This window comes from Oryzias melastigma, linkage group LG7 (assembly GCF_002922805.2).
Source record: "Oryzias melastigma strain HK-1 linkage group LG7, ASM292280v2, whole genome shotgun sequence".
NCBI classification, from domain to species: domain Eukaryota; kingdom Metazoa; phylum Chordata; class Actinopteri; order Beloniformes; family Adrianichthyidae; genus Oryzias; species Oryzias melastigma.
The window spans coordinates 7665392-7690011 of record NC_050518.1 but is presented as its reverse complement, the minus strand read 5'-3'; the positions used below and the strand labels follow the sequence as shown (position 1 = coordinate 7690011).

General features: G+C 36.5%; 1 protein-coding gene across 1 annotated transcript; it reads right to left on the bottom strand.

Annotated features, from left to right (window-relative positions):
* Positions 1-346: 346 nt before the first annotated feature.
* On the bottom strand, positions 347-24620 carry stat6 (signal transducer and activator of transcription 6, interleukin-4 induced). The gene is made up of 21 exons (XM_024293854.2): positions 24116-24620; positions 15027-15172; positions 12237-12378; positions 11496-11576; positions 10152-10311; positions 9955-10052; positions 8359-8507; positions 8018-8134; positions 7766-7933; positions 7323-7410; positions 7121-7243; positions 6397-6489; positions 6077-6280; positions 5915-6009; positions 5702-5832; positions 4929-5078; positions 4759-4819; positions 3604-3687; positions 2575-2640; positions 2104-2154; positions 347-2010 (listed from the first exon to the last, which is right to left on the bottom strand). Exons 2-21 carry the CDS (start codon positions 15158-15160, stop codon positions 1971-1973), a joined length of 2235 nt encoding a protein of 744 aa, XP_024149622.1. The 5' UTR covers positions 15161-15172; positions 24116-24620; the 3' UTR covers positions 347-1970.

Here is a 24620-nt window from a genome sequence, read left to right as displayed (position 1 = left end):
CAGAGATCTTTGAGTAGGGCACTCCACCTTCATTCTACAGTGCAAAGACATGCTTCATGGGGTCCCTGGTGACTCTTAAGTGTCCCTATGTGAGAATGTGTGAGTGCTGGGTGCCCTGCGACAGCCTGGCGACCTGTCCAGGGTGTACTAGACTTCACCTAACGAGTCAGGATAGGCTCCAGCAACCTTGTGACCCGCAGTTTAAAGGGTGGATGGATGGACTGACCATTTACTTTGACTAGTTAGATTCTCAATATGTCAATCACTGAAATAAATCATGTTGTTTAGATATCTTTTGGATTTTGTATTCACAAACCCGAAACTATAACATTTCTGTAAACCAATCTGAAAAAAAGTTTTTTTTTATTTGTCATCACAGTTAAAAGTTACATTGTCTGTGGTACTGTAGTAACATCATAGTTGATTATCATGAACCAGATAAAGCATGCATGCAATATAGAACATTCCCCAAGCTGTGATAATGTCAACATGCACAGCACTGTAGGTGGTGAAAAACCACTGTTTTTTGTACATGAAAAATATATATATACATTTGCATTTCTTGAGTATTCAGATGATCAACTGAAGGTAAAGTAAATTAATTCCACTTAACAACAAATAACATAATATCCCTCCACACCCATTTGAGAATTACGTTTTGAGTATGTAGAACCACTTGATTTTTGGACTAGTTATCTCTTTCACACATCCTTTTTCAGTCTTTTGTTTGGGTTTGTGGTAAAGATCATTAAATGAAAAAATAAAAACCTTATACGTGACATTTTACTTATAGGGACGCAACAGAAAAAGAAAAAACAAACCAAGGATACTAATGTGTGGAGACAAAATATGAGAAAACAATATAAAATGAGTTTTTGTTTTGAGCTATCTTTGCTACACTTCTGACTAAAATAAAACTGTCCACCATTGTTGTAGTTTTTACCTTTGACTGAATATAGAGAACTGGACTGAGCGAGTGTGACTCCACCCATAGAAACGACTTACTCTGGTTCCAATAAAATGAAGTCAATTCAGTCTACATTTTTTTTCCACGTTATGTCCATCCCCATGTTGGAACCAGACGTTCTCAGTTAGCCGTGATTGGTCCGTGTCTTTCTTAGTCAACATTTCTATGGCAACCACTTTCTCCAGTCAGTAGTGAGCATGTTAGAAGACCATACCCCTTCCACTACACCGGGCTCAGGAGTATCTGTCAATGAAACGCTTCAAACATTCGAACCTACTTGTATAGAGGCATCTGATTGGTCAGTTTATAACTTGCGCTAAGAAAATAGGTTTAGCAAGAACATGATAAAAAGATGTAGCAGAGTAAGAAAGGTTATTCTGACATATAAAATGACTGACTAATAGCTGTTGTTTCTCTACAGAAGTCTATGGGATTTTGTCTTTTTTGGACCAGTGGGCTTTTCCTACTTGAAATATGAGGGAAAAGGGGCCATTCAGTCCATGCCTCATATACAGTCAAGGGTTTTTCCCCAGTTTAAAGTTTTGCAAAAACCCTTTGTTCTAAATGTTGCTACATCCCACATTACTGAAAAAGCTTAATTTACCATCACATTTTGGTTTGTATGATTGAACATACAACAAACTCTTTCTGTAACAAGGAAAATCTATGAATGAACAAAGTACTTAGAAAAAACAGACAGAGAAACAACAAAGACAATACATGTTTGCAAAAAGACGCTCCTGATGCTGTACAGTAATTCATTTGTGTATCTGAGTACAAGTTAGAAGAAAAGGATCAAAGTTGACCCACCCTATAGTCTCAAGACCTTTTTAACAAGGTGCACATCATAAGTGCGCAGTAAGGTGTCTATGAAGGTATTTCCTGTATTCATGTTGCACCATCTTACTGTATTCAGACTCAGATGGTTTGTTTGTTTCGAAAACAGATCAAGATCCAGATGTAAGTTGTTCACAGCCCAGACTTGACGAGATCAGCCTCTTGTTTAGTTTTCCATAGCATCCATCGTGACACCATTTGCAGGTCTAGAAGAAAAACACATGGACAGGATCAGGGCTAAACTTTTAAATATCATCAAAATCAACTTTCTTGCACAAAGTTTGAGAGAAAATACTTACACATTCAAAGGAAAGCCAAAATCTGAATACAGTTCCTCCAAATCATTGGGTCTAAAAGAAATAAAAGCATTACACTGTGGCAAAATTTACATTTTAATGGGAGATCACATTGAATTCAACATCAACTTTAAATGTATCACTTGTATGTTCAAATGAGCAGAAGTGGACTTAATATTCCACGGGAAACAATTACAAGAACTTTAAGTCTTACAGACATCTTTCTTAAAGTAGTACATCTTATTTTTGATACGTTCTCTCTGAGGATAGCTAAGAATCAATGGACAACCTGTCTTAGTTAATAGATCTGCAATTCAAATCTCAAAGCACCAATTTTTACCAACATCACTGCAATCTTCTAAAAAACAAAATAACTATAGGTTGCTTTAGACAAAAGTTTCTGCTTGATGTTAAATTAAATTTTAAGAACTGCAAGAATAAGTAATGACATAAAAGAATATAGTCAACACTTACAGGAAACTGTCTGGATCTGCAATGGTTGGTGTGACAGGATTAACAGGATAAGAGGGGGTTACTTCCCTGCAATACATAAAAATGCGAAAAAATAGTATCTAGATGAGAAATATCAAAGGCATCAGTCCTTCACTATTCTTCACATACATACAAGAGTTTAAGATTAAAACAGAATTTCTGTGTATTTTTTTAATTCAAATAAAAATGCACAGTTTGGAAAAGCTTAAACTTGGGACAGTTCATCACAGTTCCCACTGAGAACACTTTAAACAGATCAAATATAGTTGGAGTGGGACACTAAAACAAAAGCTTTTTAAGGTTTTGTGATTAATACAGAGCCTATCCACTATCACTTGATGTCCTGAATGAAAACATTTGATAGCAGCAGCTGTTTGGGTCAACAGTAACATTCATGTTTTTGGTCTAAGTTGCTTCATGCCAAATAACTGTCAAAATGATGGACAAACATCATCATCCAATCATGATGTTTCTTCTTTGCTTCCTTTTTTAAGACTTGATTATAATTTCTAAAACTACTTTTGCTTTTTGAAACACTTCCTTTTTTTGAATTGCTTTGGTTTGTGAAACTTTCTTTTGTATTTTTCTTTTAAAATTGTCATTGTGATCTTTATAATATTGTGCATTGAGTGATTTGCTGATGTGATTTGAACTTCAGGGACACCGTAGTTAACCTTTGAACACCAATAATGTCGCAGTGACAGAAATAACTGGCTTTTTGACATACCATAGATCTTCAATCGTTTATACAATCACGAATCAGCTGATTCTGAAGTGGAGCAAAGTGTTTTTCTCTCTGGTTTTGCACCGATATGCTACTGTGACGGCAGCATACTCTGCCACAACAAAATGGTGGTAAACCCCCATGCACTGCACACTTTATTTTATTTCCCATATTTAAGGAGTTTCCTTTCTAACTCATTCTTGAATGAACACACATTTATTTCTTTTAGCTAAAATATACATTTATTTCATGCTTGTTAGTAGCACGCACATATGAATTCATTGTACCTGTTTTGCGGTGCCTGTGCTGGGGGTATGCTGGCCACTGGAGGTGGGGCTGGCGTTCCGTTTCCTGGAGCTGTGTTGTTGGGCCTGGGGAAAGGAAGAAGTAAAACCATCACAGCCTTTAAAAGCTTGCTCCAGGCACTATCTCCAAAAGTCTCCAGGTAGAGAAACATGGACTAATTTAATGTTTATTTACTTTGCTTCTGTTAGTTGTTGTTAGTTTGTTAGTCTTTTTTGCATACTTTTAAGAGAGACGTTTTTTTTGTGTTTAATCTTGTCTATAGCCTTTGTCAAATATTGTTTAGTTCCCCCACGTTTGTAAAGTGGTTTGATCACCAACTATATATGTTCCCTGTTGTGTCTTAAGTTAGGTCAGTTCTGTTAGGTGGTCGGTGCAGTTGGTTAAGGTAAAGTTAAGTTGTTTCATGGGTTAATTCTGTTTCTGTTGATGTCTTTGAGGGGCCAGTTTGTAAATTATTTACTTTTTTTATTTTTATTTTTTTAGAAAAATCAAGCTTTCGTTTTTGATCAATCTTCTATTGTCCTCCTTGGCGCAAAGCTGCTTTTTCTCCAAAATAATATATTAATAATCATTCTCGCAACATTGAAAAATCCAGTCGCAAGTGCGACCAAATTGTTCACACACGTTTTTTTCTAAAGAAATGAGTCAAGTTATAGTGAACACATAAGGAACATGTCATTGTGAAAGTGGGGGAGACGCAGGCACATTTTACGGATTTTTGTTTATTTTTAACTCAGCGTGTTCATGCTGTTAAAGTAAAACTCATTGCCTGGCTGTGCCAAGACGCACCTGCACTTCTCTTAAGATGCAGCCCCACCTCTCTGCAGCCCTCTACGGACAACCCAAAAACTCATGGTTTGGGTCAACCTCTGTACGAGTGCGTGTGATTAAGGCATTAGTAGTTAACTAAAGCTGTAGAGTTTTCTCTAAAAGCGGAGATATTTTTGTTACTGTTGGAAAGTCTTAATTTACAGATGTTCTGAACAAATTGTGGACCTTTAAAACAATTCCATTCATCCTTTAAACTGTGTAAAAAAACTGTGTATTACACACCTCACAACACATTTGGCAAGTTTTCACTGTTAATTAATTTAAGATGCATTTTTTTTAAAAAGAGTCAAAATGTTGCTACTTACGCAACCACTTTAGTTTGAAGAGTCGCAGGCAGGTAGCCGTCAGGGGGACGTAAAGGAAGCCCTGGGGAAGTACAGGAAAATAAACAGTTTAGTATAAATGTATCTATTCTTTGTCAGATTATATCATTTCAAGCACTTAAACATAATGTGTCTGACATGCAGAGCCTCACCCGTGATGTACTTTCCAAAAGCTTCAAACTTTGAAATATTAGGATACAGGTATGAAATCTCAGCGATGTCTCCGATGCGGTCAGCAAGGTTGCGGATCTCAAGATCCTTTTTGCAGAAAGGCTGGATATTTTGGATTTTCTGTCCACCGACTAGAATTACAAAAAACGTAGAAAGCAAATCAAGAGAAACGTACAGGAACAGGTATGTTGTAAATTCCTTGCATGACCCCAACACTGAGCAGGTGGTATTTGACATCCTAATTTTTTTTTTTTTCGTCTTAGAGGGTTGTTTTGGAGAAATAAGAGCAACAAGAAAAATAGAAATAGGAAGTTGATAATTTTCTCAGAATACTGACTTCTCATTTTGATAATACTTTCTTAGGTTTTTTAAGCATTTAGAATTCTTGAACATACCTTTGAATTTGATTTGGACTTTAAACCTCAAGTGTGGAATATGCTATCTACCATCTTTCAAATTGTTTTTTCTGTTTTAATTCAGGTCGGGTGAGAACTTTGGTCAAATCCATCTGTGTTTTAGAAAACGTTCACTTTTCTTTTATTTTTTAAAACAGTGTTAAATAGGTCAAATAAAAAAGTATGTAATTTTGGAGTGACTGAAAACTTAATTCCATTCTCAAATACTTAAGAGGCTAGTTTTTGGTGTTCTCTTGTATTCTTCCTAAAAAAACAACAATAAATTGCTAATTTTGTCATTTTTCATCATCACAGCCTAGAATCATCTAACTCGGACAAGCTATCGGTCCAGCACTTACCTCCAGCAGAAACATAAGCGATGGTAATGCCTCCGATCTCAGAGTCACTGAAGCGAAGCAGGAAGGTTCCAGTGGGACTGTCATTAAGTATCATGTGTAAATGGTGCTTCCCAATGAAACCAAATATCAGCCTAGAAGACCAAACATCAAGAAAAGATCTTACTGACTATCACGTTTCATTTTCTTATTAAAAAAGAAACGACTAACTCCCACCCATCATTCCAGTAGGGGCTCAGATGTCTCTTTGACAGCTCAGTCACTCCCTCAAACCACTGCCAGAAAGTGAATGCTCTACCAGGAAGAACCTCCTGTAAATGGAAAGGCTGTCACTTTTGACTTTCAGGGTTTGTTTGTGCCGCAGAAACTCTTCCATACCTTGTTAAACTGGGCCCAAGAAACCATCATTTCGCCAAAGTCTCCATTAAATTCTGGTTTGTCAAATATCTTCTGGGCCAGAAAGTGTTGGTTGAACTTGTCCAGATTGTGCGATGTATTGACCTCAGAGATAAATTTATAGTTGAGCGTTTTGCACATTTCCCTCCAGGAGACATAGTCTGGCACAGCGAAGGGCACACGTTCCTAAAGATGATAAATTGAAAACATTTACATTCGCTTGTTTAGTAAAAAACATGTTTGATGTAAAAAAAATTACACATATGTCAAAAAAAGACCCCAAATAACAGTTCCACTCATACCGGTCTGGCAAATGCACAGTCCCACAGAATGGTGGCCAGAGCGTTGCTGTCTTGACTGCCATGAACAGTGATAACCACCGGCAGAGAGATCATCTGCAGTGAAAAATAGAAAAAGTTGATGTCTTGAAAGAAAATTACAAGACATTTTAAAAGACAGAGATGCCCTAAGAAGCAACACTTACATGTTGGAAATCAATATTTTCAGATATATTTCCCAGTTAAGTAAATTATTGGTAACACTTTGCAATAAGAGTCCCTTAATCAATGCTCATTAATGCATAATTAAGCATTAATTAACTTTTAACTAAAGTGTTAGCAGACACATTTATGCATTACTTTGATATTCTGATCATTTACAAACAATAGTTAATTTGCTGCTGTTTTCAATGATTCTTTATATCAAAGTTAGTCTTTCCAACACTTTTAAGTAGGGCTGCACAATATGAGGGAAACTTCCACTCTTATGGTGCATTCACACCGAACGCGGCAGGCGCTGCACAGGCGTCAACTTTCAATGTTAATTCAGTGTAAAGACGCGATCTGCCGCGGTGTGGTGCAATTTCGGCCAACCGACCAAGCTTTGGTCATGTGACGTTTTCAGCAACTAGATCAAAGAGTAGAAATAAAACTTCAAGATGGCGACAGACAAGTGAGAACTTCTATGTCGGTTGTACACTCACTTAATTACTGTAGTATTGAGACTAAACCCCATTTAGACCCAAACCTGTATCATGTATGGAGTACTGCAGCCGTTGTAGAGGATCTCAGTGGAGAACAGGATTGCAAATTTCTCCTCCGTCACAGATTCCGATCCCTTTCTGTCTGCTCGCTTAATTTTCTTGACAGACTGTTGAGCCAAATATTAAAGTGAAATTCAACAGGAAGTCAAAAGAAATGCCTCGCTTGAATGACGAGTGAGCACTTACCATGTTTCTGAAGGTGGCACATGTTGTTTTGTTGCCTGGGTTTTTCTCCAGGATGGACTGGTTGTTGATTAGTTCTGCCACAATCTCACTGCAGGTAATATGGTTTGTTGTTACACTGGGCATATAACTGCACTCTGTCTCAGGTGGTTTTATGAATGTTCATTGGAATACAAGCATGATTAACCATTAAATAAAGTAAACTTTAGGGAGGTCAGGATCAAAGCATAGACATAGATGAGATAGATAGGTGTTTAGTCTGTTGTTTCCTGATTTTCTGAAAGTCAAGTTCAAAATAACAATTTTTTTTAGCTTTAAGAATAAAAACACTAAAGCAGAATAATAAATATTTAACTAATCACAATAGTTGATCTAATAAAAGTTATATTTAAAAGACAACCAAAAAATAATTGGCAGAAATCCGAAAGATTCATGTCCTGCCTTACCTGGGCATATTTCCCAGGTTTTTTGCCTGTAGCTCATTGATAACTTGGGCTTTTATCACAACGGGCTTTCCGGGCACCACCTTCTCCCCCAACAGACATCTCACAGCGGTGGAGAATTTGGACTGAGTCTTAATGACTTGAGGAGGTTGTTTTTCCACTATCAGAGAGCTGACAGAATGTGATTGGTAAGAAAAGACTTCCTCCAAAAGAAAACTGTTTTGAAGTTTCAGTGTGTGAGCAAATCTAGATTACTTGTCAAACAGAGACTGCAGAAGCTTTTCCAGCTGTAACTGGCAGGTTGGCAGTGGTGTGGCAATCAGCGTCAACTCTCCTCTCAGAGTCTCGATAACCCAGAGCAGCTGCTCAGACCTAATAAAGTGGAATCAACAAAAAACTTTAGACAGCAACAAACTTCAATGAGAATCAATCAAATGTTGCTGCAGCTATGAATTCTAGAGATCTTTAATTGTTAATTATAGAAACTAAACTTAAGCAGAACATTAGCTCAGAACCTAAATGTGTAGTTCTTATTTATCTTCAATAAAGATAAAAAAGTTCTATTGTGTAAAACAGCTGTAAGAGGTACATCTCACCACGTCTGTAGGGGAAGCAGGTTGTCATTAAAGGGAAATCCGACAAACGACTTGTGTTGTGCAAACTTCCACTCCTCTAGGTTTCGTAAATAGTCCATTTGGCAAGTTTGTAGACTATTGACACATTCTTCCATGCACCTGGCACGCCTCTGCAAGAACAAGCATCCAAACACATTATGCTGGTACACAATAAAAGAAATAGCTGAAGAATTTCCTGGATAAGAATAGTTGTGTATAATTCCAGAAAAATAAAAAAATAATAAAATGAAAGGGCTGCACGGTGGCGCAGTGGTTAGCGCTCTCGCATCACAGCGAGAAGGCCCCGGTTCGAATCCCGGCTGGGACCTTTCTGTGTGGAGTTTGCATGTTCTCCCCGTGCATGCGTGGGTTTTCACCGGGGACTCCGGCTTCCTCCCACCGTCCAAAAACATGCTTCATAGGTTAATTGGTGACTCTAGATTGCCCCTAGGTGTGAATGTGTGAGTGACTGGGTGTGTGATTGAGGCCCTGTGATGGACTGGCGACCTGTCCAGGGTGTACCCCGCCTCCGCCCTTCAGTAGCCGGGATAGGCTCCGGACCCCCGCGACCCCGAAAGGGAAGAAGCGGTCAAGAAAATGGATGGATGGATAATAAAATGAAATGTATACTACTTTTATGCAATTATTTGTTATTTTCTCACTAACAACTAGTTCCCCTTTATCAGTTGTTTTTGCACTAACAGCCACTAGGGGCACTATAGATGGGTGAATCAGTATCTACTATCACAGAAGAAACACAGTTGAAAACAAACTTTATGGAGGCTCTGATCGCTCTCCTCCCAAACTTTATTTTTCTTATTTACATCAAGACATTAATTTTTATTTCTATAGCCACAGTGGGATAAAAAGTAATCAAACTGGGTTACAGAGACACAGAAGTACCGCTGAAAGCGCCTTCATTCAGACGCAGCCCCTGCAGTAGAACATTGCCGTAAAAAAATTGAACCTGGAATGATCTCATGAACCCAGACATGGGGACATGATTAATGAGTCCGGTGCTTTTGTAGAGCTCTTCAAAATACATAAATCTGATCTTTCAACATCATCCTTGTCTTCCATGAGTTGTAAATATAGATAGTGCTTCCATGAATTTGATAAATCTGTGTGAATTTTTGCTGTATTGTCTACAATTAATACTTGAAATCGATCAATGAATCAATGTCAAAAATAAGCTACAAAGATCACTTTTCTCCCATAAGCGTGACCTGTACACCAGAGTGACTTATAAATGCTTTTTCCTTATTTATTATGCATTTTTGGCTTGTATAACCCAATTTGTATTCAAAAGACAAACAAAAAAAGAAAATGCTCTCAAAAGAAAAGTTTGTGAAAAGTTCAAATTTAACACCTAAAAACACATCTTATTATTCTAGGGAACAAGTTTAAAACTATTTAAACTCATAAAACAAAAGACAAAAAAACATTTGTGACCCTTTTAAAAGGATCAATAAATACTGGTCCACACAGCTAACATGTCTGCTTTTTTTAATTGGTTGTTCAAACATTTTCTTAAGTTACTTAGAAATCTAAAATAATATTGGTAAGACATGAACTTACTGTTATCAATTGATCTATTTCAAACTCCAGCTTCATTGTGTGCTGTTTGCATATATTTGCAGTCTTAACTTTACTCTGGTCTCCTTGTCGAATTTGCTCTGTTAAAGAGAATAGAAAGATTGATGCATTTTAGTTCCTGATTTATGCCAAAATCCATATGATATTTTAAAATGACACAAAACATCAAATAAATTTACTTTCTAGGGTGTCAAGGTTTTGTTTCTCCCAGTTGAGCTCCTCTTGTTGCGAATGTGTTGCTTGTCTGAGGCTCATGAGTTCGTGCACTTTGGCTTCCAGGAATGAAGTGCCTGTACTGTTGTACTCAGGAGTTTGAATGGAGACATTTGAAGGATCAGCCTAAAAAACACGTAGCACAGATAAATTAGTTGAATGAACACCAGTATACGAGTTAGTATTGTTTTTCACTTCACTTTTCTTAATTGTGTTAAAAGTGAATTCCTTGAGAAAGAGTGGAAGGCAGCCACCAATGTAAACATTAATAATTCCTTTGTAGCATATCAATGAAAATGTTAGGAAAAGCATTTTAAGAGCTAAGACATTTAATACATTTCAATTATAATAGAAAGAAATATAATCTTGGAAATCATAAACTGATTAAGATGCTTAGTAAAAGCTGGATAGCGGATTGGTGTGGATCCATTCTTGTTTGCAAATTTAGTTTTGTAGGAATTTTTAAAAATACAGATAAAAAAAATAATAAATCTAGCGTCTAAGAGGGCTGTACTGCCACGTCATCAAATATTACTGGACCAATAAATTTCAACCTCATCCGTACTGCTTAACGGTGCCAGCGGAGTGGCGTTGCAACCGCGCGGACACGGCGTGCTCTCTATGGCCCAATCCGAATTCTTCCCTTCTCCCTTCCTTTTAGCCCTTCCCTTAATTTGAAGTGGCAGTTGAAGCCGAAGTCGTGTTCAGATTATTATTTTTTAAATTGTACCGTCCATACGGAGAGGTCCAAAGTCCACCATTGCAAGAATAATCCCGGTCGTGCTAAGAAGCACTTTTCTTCATGAGGATGCGCTCTGAACCACAGAAGTTTACATTTAAATGTAAGTTATTGCTTTTAGTTGTAGCGACTTTTTAAAGTTATAAAACTGCTGTTGTTCTGTATATTCAAGCGCTGGAAGCTCCGCGTTAATGCTAGCGGACCGGCGATTATTGATGACGTCATCGAACAAAAGTCAAGTCAGAAAAATTAGACACTATTTTTTCATCCCCCTCCGTTTAGAGGGATAACTGAAGGGGAAGGGAGAAGGGAAAAATTTGGATTGGGCCTATGTGTCTATTTCTTCACTGCTTTTCCTTTCTCATTTCAGTGCGAAAGGGAGGGGGCTGCTCACACCCTCAATTAGACATGCCTGGCGAGTAATAACGAACGCACGCAGAGCAGCAAAAAAGTCCAAAGTGTGGCTGTTTTTTATTTATTGTGGGTATCTAAAATTTCCAGAAAACACTTGGAATCCTGACAACAATTAGTCTTTTAGAAACACACAAAACAAAATGTAGAAGAACCTCACCGAATTGATCAGTTCTCTCTCCTTCCTCAGTATGTCCCTGACCAGTACTGCAAACTGAAGAGCATTAGACGAATAGTTGCACTAAAAATAGAAAGACACAACAAATGTTAAATATCACCTGATTATATAACAATTTGCAAAGCTCGTCAGTTCAATTCAGAATTTGAAAAATAGTCATGTCATGTCATCTGTGGTTTCTGCTGCATTTTCAGTCTACTTTACTTTCCTCTTCCATGTGCTTTAAAAACATTTTCGACCACAGCGGTCACACTACCAGAGTAAAACGAAGATTCTTATTATTTCATCTTTCTTGGTTTTACTTATTTGTATTTGTCTCCATTACAGTATTTAGTTTGCTAGACTCAGAATAGCATCACCAACAAAGCTCTCCACAGATTATGTTCCAAAACATGGCCCACACCCAAACATTTAAATAGGGATACAATAGAGCGTTTGTGCTTGTAGTGCGGCTCACACCTAAGGCAATCGCTTCCATTTTATAATCAGGTGTGGATAAATCTAAGTAATTTTCTCCTTTCAGTATTCATTCTGATTTATTCTAAATAAATCAGGATGCTATTTCTCCATATCTTGCAGCATTTCTTTATAATTGAAGTCCCATTTTTTTGTTTGTTTGTTTTTTGCAGCAGCAGGGAAATAAGCTACAACAGCAAACATCAGGCTGATGTAGGGATACCAGGAAAGGCGTCACACTCTAGAACCTCTTCATTGCCAGCGTACCATATTGTTGGTGACATGCAACAGCTTCATCTTTTCCACCACATTGAGCTGATTAGCAATTTTCTGAAGCTCCATCCTGGTTATATTCAACAGCTCACGGGCGTTATTCTCCATCTCCGGCCTATCCAATGAGTAGTCCTCCCTGTGAGCACACACATATTCACATAAACACACACATTTAAACATATGTAGATCTAAAAATATAAAGGCAGGGATACTAGTGATTAAAATATTTTTCAATATTTCCAATGTATTAGTTTACAAGTTGATAATGTAAAATTATAAAGTGATTTACAATGATGTTGTAAATGTAACGATTTAGAAAGTGTTGATGGGAAATGATAACTTTAGAGTTAATCTCAAGAGATTAGGGTCAAACAAATTGTAAAAAGGAGGAAAATTGGTAAAAACTTTTTTGTCTTTTTAAAATAATTAAAGAAATGCTACAGTTTTGTAAGAAATACATTTTTATAGTTTTTGAATAAAATACTTTAGTATATAATATTCATTTTTGTACTTATTCAAAGTAGTCTGCCTCATTTACTGCGTCTCCATTGACTATGAAATTGGGCAAATTGGATAATAAAGTCACCTAATTGCAACAGATTAATTTAGAGAAAACTCGCATTTATCAAAAAAAAATAAAAAAAAGATTTTGTGCTTGTAGAAGGTTTTTGAGGCATATTGAAAATGACATATTTTTCAAAGCTCCAATGGAAACACTTGTCATGTGACCAACAGTGACTCCGCCCCTGCAGCCTTTGGTGCCGCCCAGCATCACTGCTCTGAGCATTTCATGAAGAATCCAAAGCTCCTCTGAAAACATGACTCAGCAGAAGAGCTGTTGCTCTTCACCAAGAACATTGGTGATGTTTACCCTCTCAGTGTCTGAGAGCCTTTCTGCAAAGCATCAACCTTCATTTTGCCCTAAATATGGACTTTAAGATGCATCAGGTAGTTTGAGTATTTGTGACTTTTGTTTCAATTTTTGTTTCTAGCTCAAAAGTGAGGAGTAAAGTGGTTTCCAAACTCGATTTAATTTTAAATTAAATGATTCCAAAAATGATAGCTGGCATTAAAGTTTTTAAAAAAACTGAATATGATACATTTTTGTGTAATAGGACTTTAATAAACCATCTCCAAATTGCAACTACATTACACAAATTTTCCTGCTGATTGGGGAAATCTAAGGCAGCAAAATGTTAAAAATAAAAGGTTTTAAATTTTGGTTTAATAAAGATTGTCCTTATACAATTGACCAAATATTATGCTAGGTTTTGTAGTCTCAATTGGGATTGATATAAAGAAATACAAAATATGTTTTATCTAGAGTAAAAAAAATGTGTAACTGGTGTTTCTAAAATTATGTTTTCAAAACCTGCATAAACAATTGGTTAAGCAAGCATTTAAAGTGTTAAAAAAATAATTTTAGAATGGAATGAATGCATAATGGAAATAATAGTTTTGTAGTTCCTGCTGTCAGTCCTGACACGTCTTCCTTTTCTAACACGAGCCCAGTAGCTGCTTGTGTTTCTTGTTTTCCTCTCCATGTGAAATGAGCTCTCTCTCTAAGAAACCCACAACGTTTCTTCTCATTGTTGACATGTCACTTCCTCTTCACGGAGTACAGTTTCAGGTTGCATTTCCTGACACAGCAACAGTGTTCAGCAACAGAGATTTTTCTCAGGCATTTAAAAGCCAGTGTGGTTATATTAATCACACAGACATCAGTTCATTAGTTCATTACGCTGCTCAAGGGCTCTGCGTGCGGTTTTTGATCTTGGCTCAAAACACTTATTGTAAAAGCGCCGTGCACTTCATGAGACTGAAGCGTAAAGACATTGGAGACACTTTGAGAATCCAATATTTCCCTCTATATAGTGTAACATTTTTGCATCGCGTCTGTTTAACGCTATTCTGCACAAAACTGGTAGCAACATCAACTATTACATTTCAGCAAACCTTGAAAAGGGAATTAAAGAACATTTTTACTTTCTCATTTGCATGGCATGCCTCATTTGCATTCTTGTGTACTTTTTCCTTTCTGTTCCTCTTCATTCATATATATATATATATATATATATATACATACACCAGATTGATCTCTCTGAGGCAAGTTTAATTGAATCAAATTGAATCAGCCTCATCATAAATAAGCTTCAAAATGAACTAAATTGATAAGCAACATTAGAGAACATTTGGATCAACGTATGGAAGGTTTATTTTACTATAACATAAAAACAACCAAGTCATAGTGGACAACACATGTGATGGCAGCAAAAAATGATCAGTCCATCATTACTGTTTAATGTGTGGAAACACTTTGAATTTTGCAAAGACGTGTGAGCATACAGTGTGGTAGAATGTTCTAGGAATTTTTATATTGAAAAACAACAGTTGGCTGAACTTTATGAAGCTAAAGTGTGAATAGATTGTTTGTTTGTACACATATTTAAATTTCACTTGGTTATCTTGTAAGAAATACAAGGAATTTCACTTCACCTGCACTGTTTAGTACCAGGTATTTATCTCTGAGTCACACTGGTTGAAGTTTCGGCTAAAGATGCCCTGGATCATTTTGACGTCAGTGAATCAGATCAAGTCGGTTCATTCAAAATGAACCAATTTTGACTATGAAATGTATTGTCAACCACAAATTATGATGTGAATCGAATCCTTGTTAAAATGAATTGTTATACCCCTTTTTAGTTGACATTTTTGATTGAAAAAAAGGCAATTTTTCAAAAAAGTGTTTGTTTAAATATGCATGCAAGGATGTTTGCATCTTACCATCTCTGGTTATCGATCCATTCAGCAGCGTAATACCGAGCCTCAATGGGGAAAGTATTTGGCGGATATAGTGACTGGACCGAATCAGGTGGCAGCATTTGTAGAATATGTGCAATTTTTGTCCACTGATCCATGATGAAGTAGAGCTGTAAACAAAACACACACATTTGTCAGTTGTTTAAGCAAAGAAAATGATGGTCATTTGTATGTTTATTTCAGCCAGTACCATGCTTAGAGATACTACATGGTCGTGTACTAGCGTCTTGAATTTGGAGCATAACTAGTTCGAGTTTGTTAAATATTCAACTGACTTCTTTCTGCATGTAATGATCTGTAGTTGTCCTTCATAAGTGATAAGCATATCAAAATGTTCTCTTTTTCTTTTCTTCCTCCTTAAAAAGTGCCTCTTTTGACATTTTTCTTTTGGATGATGTTTTATTTTTTAGTGCTTCATCTCCCATCCTTCATCACAGACACTGAAGGATCATTGACAAATTTTCCTAAAATAATAATGCACTTTTGAATTTATACAAACTATTCCTGGTTTTTTATCTGTATTTAAAAAAAATGCAAAAACAGAAAATGACAATATTTATCATTGAAATAGGGGTTTTTATCATGTAAAAAAATAAGAAAAATGTAAAAAAAAATTCAAATGTACAGATGATTTGCTAATTTCTTGTCGCCTTTTTCCCTCTAATGTTCTGATCAAGCATTTGTTGCAGCACGTTGCTCATTGGTATAATTAAAAAAATTACAACATGTAAAAAAAACGAAACTAAATAAAAATAATATTTGTTCATCAATGTAAAACATCAGCTGATCCACTGATTATTGTGGCACTTGGCTGCACTTGCCTCACTGATGCTGAAGGACTTTCAGAAGTTTCAAGTCAATTGACCCATCCCCAGGTAGAGCAGTAACAGACACAGCGGTGCTCGGGAACCATTTGGTGGTTTAATCCCCCCACCCCAAGACCTTTATACTGAGTGTCAAGCAGGGAAGAAATGGGTCCCACTTTTAGAGTCTTTGGGATGAGTCGGTCGTGGCTTTGAACTCAGTCTTCCAGTCCGAGGGCGGATACTCAACCAAAAGGGCACTGAGCTGCTCTTACTGTTTTTTGTTTGTTTGCTTGTTTTTTAGCCACATTCCTACAATTTGGGTAATTATAGGGTACAACAATACCAAGAGTAAAACTGAGACGATATGTTTTCAACCTGTCCTGGGATTGGCGGATTTGCTCGTCCCGCCTCCTGGTTCTACGCCTGATCTCAGCTTTATCACATTACCAGATCACATTATTTCGAAACAGTCTGTTTGAATCTTTGTTTGTCTCTATGTTTCAACATTTATTCTCTGACGTGGTGTGAGTTATTCTCTGGAAAAGCTTTTTGGCTTTCCTGTTAGAATCTTTTTTTCTCTTCAGTTGATTTTGTGTTAACTGTAATCTGAGCTTTAAGGACTTTTCCTTTGAAAAAGTATTAAAGTCTTTATATATAATAGATATAACATTTGTTTTACAAGGCTGTGCAACTCCATGTAAAAAGGGAAAAATCTTGGCTTTTGTGGGTACACATCAGGTATTAAGTCAGTTTTCTTACCAAACACCTGGATCCTCCCCTCACCTTGAGAAACAACTCAAGTGTTTTTCAGTTTTTCTTGCATATTTACATTGAAATACTGTCTGTTTATTTTAAAACATGAGGGTGTTACAAGACACTGACTTTATATAAGACCTCTGTCTGACATTTTCTCAAAAGTTAATTCAAACATAACATTACTACATAAAAAAATCCTCATCATCTCCTTCGAGAGGACGGGATCCTGTTTCTATGAGCCGACCACGGGGACCAGCCTTTTCCATCGCATCCCATAATGACACAGAATAACATGATAGAGAAAAAGGGCTGGTCTTCAACAAAAAAAATAACTGTTAGGAAACTAGTTAAATCAATGAGGGTTAGCATGGCGCTACTTTTCCTGGAACTTAATAACACTGAAGGTGTGTCTGTGTGTGTGTGCACTGCAGTAAAACTGTTGCAAAAATGATCCAGTTTATTCCCACTAACAGGTTTTTGTTACTTTTTCACAGTCTTACATCAATGAACTCATAAAAAACGCTCGAGTTTTATTGTTAATATTCTTTTTTGTCAGATTTGGTTGCACATGTTTTGAATAAATGTACAAGGAAATATATATTTGCAAACCTATAGCAGATCTCACAGAAAGGGTCTTTGTGATGCATTTCTGTTTCTCTGAACTATTCCATTTCCTGGTGTGTTGGTAAAGTAGACTTTATTTTGGTTGTAATCTACAGCTGTGTTAATATAAAATATGGCCAAAAAAATCAGGCTTTCTTTTGGTTACAACGAGACTTTTAAAAAAATAAAAGCGATCAAAAATGCAGAATTTGCAAATGTGGAATAAATAGTCATTTTATTCCAGAAATTTCACTTTAATAGCTGGAGATCAATAGAGTTTTCAGCGTTCCTGCCCTTCAGTTCACACTGCTAACCGGTGCAATAATGAACACAACAAAAATATGTTAGCACTACAAGAAGAGATCGTGTGAGATGAATACTTTGCTAAGAACTTTTGTTTTTATAACAGTCTGGATGTGTTTCATTTCAGCCTCTAGTTTAGTGGCTGTAGGACCAGATCTGTCAACTTGTAAATAAGATTTTAATCTTTATACATATTTGTTTAAACCCAAGAGTTTGTCCTGGTAGTGGAGCCGGTTATTAAAATAACTGATAAAGATTGGCATGGATGTACCTTAAGATCCCCTCTTTCAGAAAAACATGTTAGCTAAGAGATAATCCAAGATTTTAAAATACATATACTATAAATATACATATAATGGTAATCTGTACGCACCTCTCAAGTTAAAGAGAGCATTTTGTGCTTTAAAAGTACATATTGTTGAGACTGGGGCGAATAGATATTGAATACTTTTGTAATAAATGAGTGTATGACCGCCATCTTTATAAATACCAATTACATCTTTGTATTTTCTTGCGGCTAACATGCTTTTCTGAGGTACATCCATGCCAAATTTGGTCCTTGTACCACATAATGCATGACTTGTCTGAAATAACCTCAACAGGCTCTGCTATGGGCCGAACACTTTTACTCATCAGTTTCATTCAAGAATAAGTATGAAAAGGCTGAAAGAAGATGAAGTCACTGCTACGTGCACTGCAGAGGTCCAGAAAAGCCAGTTTCTTCATGTTTATGTTGACTTTAGGAAGCGCTCTCCGTGATAGAGAGCATTGTTCCTCTTAATTTGGAAACTTTTCAGACTGCTTGACAGTTCTTGTTTATCTGAGTCCCCTGATTTCCAAGGAAAAAAAATCACGTTTCTCACATTTAAAGAAAGATCTAATCCATAACGGCAGTATCAAGCTCAACACACCACAAAACTTTAACTCAAAACAAGAAAAATATCCAGCTAAATGTAAGGATTCTATATTTCCTCCTCACCTGGTGTCTGTTGAGCTGATGCACTGCAGGCTAAATTCCTATAAGATTAACTGTTTTGTTAATGTTCTACCTTACGTTTTACAGTTTAGAGGACTTACCGGTATTTAGTACAGTTTTAGCAGTTGGGGAAAACTGCGAGGAGAAAAGAAGAAATGAAAAAAAGTCTGTTGACTTTGGCTTTTAAGTGCTGTAGGAATCCCATAATGGCTTTGCAGAAGAGTGCGCACTCAATTCAACTGCAATGAACTGAAAGGTTTCTTTTTTTATTCATACTGAAAACACATTCCGTGACTCCTAAAGTAAATGTCCAATCAAAACACAAAGGAAGCCTGATCAAGGCCAAGATTCCAATTTGTGTTTTTCATTCCACTTGGTCTAACGTGGTCTAACTCCGCCCACTGGTCATCAATGTAACAACAGAGATGAAGAGTGTCTTAAACTGCTAATCTAATTTGGTGATATTAATTGACAAATAAATATTTAAAATTGAAAATGGTCATTGGTGATGCAGCACAATGGTAGTCTTTATCATTTTCGATTCATTCCTGCACTTTCAAGGCTCCCGTGGCTGTTTCAAAGAGTAGAGAATTCAAGATCTGATCAAATCCTGATAAAATCTGCATAGAAACAAAGTAGTTTCAATATAAACATAAGCCTCAGTTTTTTGATAAAAATCTGGACCCATCGATAGGTCATGTTATTTATCTGAGGCTGCATTTCTGTCATTTTTTTCCTCTCCATGGATAACTTTTCACATGACTGTCTGCAGCCATGAATCAGAAGCCTGTCAACATTTGTTTTTCCAGCCTTGTATTCTTACAAAAAATAACAACCAGAGTAAAATCCCCACAATATTCTACACATTCTATTTCCTCCTCTGCCTCTATTCTGAATGAGTCAAGCGTTAAATGCCAAACAAAACGTTTTTAACTTCCTTTTAAAACTCATAATTACAAGGTTGTTGCTGCAAAAGAAACACATATGGGTAACTTGTTTGGAACAAAACTGAAATGTGTTTACACACCAAATTGCTAACCTTTAAATAGTTTTATTTAATCCAACATGTGGAGCATTAATGGCCTAATAAAACAAAGGTTTTCAGACATCTGTCACTTTTCTCATAAATCTCATTGCAGCTTAGTTTAAACCTGCCTGTAACATGACTGCAAGAACTAGGAATGTCTTGATCCGATCATGTTATTCCGGATAAATGCTCCCCTCGTTGTCTGCATGCCATGAACAGATCACAAATTGTTGTAGTTGTAAAACGCAGCAGTTTAAACAGGAGGCTAACAAAAACAATTCAGTCAAGCTAGCGATATGATCACAGATTCAGACTTCTGGGATCAATAACTCTAAAAAAGGCTTTAAACTGACAGGAAATTTCTCAGTTGATTTGTCTCAACGTAAACTTAAAGTAACGTAAACATTTTAACAGAAAAATGTCAGAGTTTCTGCTTCTTTTTAATGCTAAGCTCTTCATGCTGCCGACAGACAGACGGCTTCTATTGATATATATCCTTGACGGCTACACAGCAGCTGCTAACTGCTAGATGCTAGCTCTGTAATTTAACTCCTTAAAACCTGAGCTGTTGTTTGATATGCCTGTTTTATCTATCTGACAGTGAACTAATGGTTATAAAAATGAACTACTGTCGCAATAAAACCGAAAAGGTGATGTCTTAAGAACTTAATCACATAATCACACACACAAAAAGAACAAATTATTTATGAAATATGAGTTATTTTCGTGAACTTTTTTCCTATAAAGAAGTAAGACGACTCAATCTCTTAAGCTCTGCCTTTCACTATTTGTGGGTGCCGCCCATTTCATGATGAGCGTGTCTGTGTTTCACTTCTCAAAACAACATCCACATTTTTTCAAAGATGTGCATATTGTGTCTGACTTAAGTAGCCCGGGTGTTTATTTAAAAAAATTGGCAGCCGGCCCGGCGTTTATAAGAGAAAGACATCTATTGGAGACTGGTGTTTCTTCCACCACGGACAGTTGGAAGGGGCTGGTGCTCAGAGCACAGGTTTTTAGAGTAATACTCAGAAATATGTGAATATATTAAAATATCACGATGGTGTTGTATAAAGTGAGGAATGAACACTATAATATGCTTAAAGCTAAAATTGTGTGAAACACAAACCACGCATTTCAAAGCATATTAAAGATCACAACAATTGAAAAGGCAAAATAAATAATAACTAAACAACATTGCATTTTAGAAATGGAAATTCCAGAAACCAAAACATGATTCCCAAAAATTGAAACAAATAAGGTTAAAGGTTTTGGAATAAAAAAATAATTTCAAGAAATCTAAATCCAAAAAAAAAATGAAAAATTAGAAACGGGAAAAGGTAGTAGGACATTGCTGATTGGATGATGCCATTTGTCCATCATTTCAATTGAAAGCTACAGTATTTAGCATGAAACAATATATGCTAGTACTAATCAGAAAACTTTCATCAGTATTTGGACATTGAAGACGCATTTGAAAAAAGAAAACATCAAAACTCATCAAGACTCATGTCCCACAATACCTTCTCTTTCCAGGTTCTTCTATTGTCTTAGTTTATAACATTTCATTCACTTTTGTTTTCAAAATCTTTTTTTTTTTAAATTGTGCTTTGGTTTCTGGAATTTGCTTTGTTTTGTAAAATGCAATGTTGCTTTTTATTATTCATTTTGCTTTTTTTAATTGCCATTATGATCATTAATGCTTTTGTGCTGAGTGATTGCTGTTTGGTATGATTTGCTCTTCCAGGCCACCATACTTTACTGTACTTCAAAAATGCTTTGGTTCAAATTAGTTCTGCATATCCTGAAGGACTTATCCTCTCGTTTTCAATTAAAAATGTCTAAATAAATAATAATAAATGTGTGGTGAAACTTTCACCTTTTATCTACCAAATACCAGCTTAAAGAGTCACCAAAACACTTTGAGGGGAATAAAAAAATCCCTGAGCTAATCTTTGTTTTTAACTAAATATATCGTAAAAACTTGTTTATTTTACCACATGGAAGTTGGAGTACTGTATAAGAAATAAAAAAATGAAGTTTTATAATAATGAAGCTCAGAGACGGGAGTTTGTCCAGCATTAAGTAGCACATCTCCCATAATGCATTGGGTTAAAGTGACAGCACTTCTACACTATGCTACTAAAATAAAACTATTTATTCACCCAAAAATAAATAAATTGTTTAAATTACATTTTGTATTAAGACAAAATAAAAACTTCAAAATGTTCACTTTTTGTGTTGTTACAATTGAACATAAACATGAATATAAAATATTTTTAGTGTGTGTGTAAAAAAACAAGCATTTTGTGATCATATAATTGTTCAAAAGTTACAGCTGCTCTGGCACAAACATTTAAAGAAATATCTTTTTAAAAATAATCCACTCTTCGGAAAGAATATAAAATATTGTTATTTTGTGAGGTCACATAAAATTGCATATTAACAAAGGTATTAATAAAGTAAAAAAACAACTAATTGTGCAAATATTCAAATAATTTAGTTGAAAATTATTATTGAAAACCGTCACAACTTTTATTACATTTAGAAAAACAGCCACAACTTCCAGCTTTTCTGCCTGAATTATTACAAAAAATTGTCACAAGATTGTGGAGGGACCATACCTCAATACAGACTATAGAGTTCCTGCTGTTTTACATACATGGATGCTGATGTGCCACAGAATTTTTGTCAAGGAAAAGGTGTACCTTGGCTCAAAAAGTTGAAAAACACTGTTCTAGAACATCAGATATTTGACTCTGAGTTGTGGACGGGACTATTGGCATAAAGTAAAGCTGCTCTCATTTCCATCACCCCTTTGTTTACACTCTTTTCTATTATCTTACAGCTCCTTATAACCCCAAACTAACATTAGTATTCTATTATTGTTAAAAAATATATTTTTATTAGTCTGAAAAATGTATTTATATATCTGAATGTTGTACTTTACGTGACTAAAGATTGACCTTTTGACCTCTTTTCTGCATCCACCACTGCAGCTCATTACACTTCTGATAAACAAGTTAGAATCAGACCCTACATTTCCAGCAGGGTTCAAACACAAAACGGCAACTGATCCACACAGGGGGACGCCCTATAGTGTAGTTAGGTATTTTGAGAGAATAAAGAGGAAAAGTTTGCATCCCTCAGGTATGTTTATTACAAGAGTAACTGATTTGATCCAGCACACTGGTGTATTCAGAATGGAAAAATCTGTTGATCTGGACTGAGTCCACTTAACGTGGTCTGGATCATGACCTGAACCTTTCATTTGGTCTGTAATTAGACTGCCATCAAATGGACATTTCTGTTCCAAATCAAAGCTTGTAAACAAAAGTCCTTGAAGCTACAAGGGTATGGTAAAGAATAAGTCCTACGCTTTGCCATCCTTGTTTTAATAGTTCACTTATTCAAACTTTATATTTCGTTGACCAATTTTGAACGTCTATCAAGGTTGGGTTCAACACTTATTACTTTAATATGACAGAGGTATGCTGCAAGACGACAGCTGTGAAGGAATGCTGATAAGTCTTTGTGACAATAGCACCAATGTTTATCACCATAAAAGCTGCTTTAATTAGCCTGCATTCATCTTACCACATTTTAATTAGTTTTAGTCTCTCATTATCGTGACTGCTTCCTTCCTACTCTGTTTACATCACATGATACCCTGCTACGGTGGTCGTTTAGGTCCAGCTGTTCCACTTAGAGCACAGAGCCTATTCAGGCTAAAGAAACTCAGAGTGACAACGAACTCTAGTGAAGCAAATGTGTCCAGTCTGAATACACCCTATTTTGCTAGTATTGGTCCTTTAGTAAGTACTGTTTGTTTTATTTTTTCTTCATTTTGTTGAATTCAATCTTCTGAGTAAAAGACCAGGACACACGTTAAATGTCCAAACCTGGATGTGATTAAACTTGATTAAAAAGCAATAGCAGAGAGACACTTCCTCCTTCCTCTTTCATAGTGGGTGAGAAGAACATGCTCTTTCCAAGCTTCTTATAAACAATTATTGTGCACGGAAGCTGCTGGAAGGGTGGGAAATTTTTAAAAGTGTACCCCACCACCACCACCTCCCTGTTTGTGATCTGGGCGTGTTTTGGCCTGGATGTTGCTACATTTCTTGATGCTGCCAACATTGGAAGTGAATGAGCAGCTTTCATAACTCCGGTGAAGGGAGTGACACGCAGAAAGTTGCTGCAGGTACGCACGGGGTTTGTTTACCAAAAAGTGCCACGACCTTTCAGGTGCAATCATGCAAAAAATCTGGTTTCGTGGCGCTTTATTGTTAAGCTGTAAATAAAAAAATGAAGAGTAAACCTGCATTCATATGCAACAAACATGGTCGCATTCTTATGTAACAAATATGGTTTGACAGGAAGACAGTATTCCTCCACCCTCCAAGTATGATCATAACTGTATAATTATATTTACAATATGGTTCGAGGGAAAATGAAACTAAACGTGGCAAATGAAGTGGATGCGAGTTTGAGGCTCACGTGAAAACATTATTTTTGCGCAAACTTAGCCTTCCTCCGCTTTCACCTCTGTTCCACATAGAAATAACATTAAAGAACTTACCTTTTTCTAAACCCAGACTTGAAGCTTTCAAAAGTGTCCAATCGCCTCTTTCTTCTCAGTTTTTGTGTTTCTCTGCCTGGGCAAATATCCTACTGAAGACCTCCTGTCTCCATCTCTCCCTTTTTACGCACGTCTCCTCGAAGCTGAGCTCTTAAATCGTCTTCAATCCGCGAGCTTTTCTCTGTTTTCACTTTTCGTGGAGCGGCGGAGGCGCTGGGCTCGGCTCACTTCCCCGTTACGCGCGACGTGCCATGAGCAGCAGCCGCGCGCTTTATTTCCTGCCTTCAAGTCCACACATGACCGATGCGCCGTGGGTCGTCCTCAAACATCAGGGCGATGTGTGGCAACAGTGAGTCAGTGTGATGACAGATGTTTGCAGCTGGAGCCGCGTATATATTCAGCCAGAACTATAAATATCAGCGTATTGGACTGGTGGGGGGAGAGAGGAAGCCGCGCGCTCGTTTGGGTTGTGAAATCTTCAAGTGGTTCTCCACTCTGGGAACAA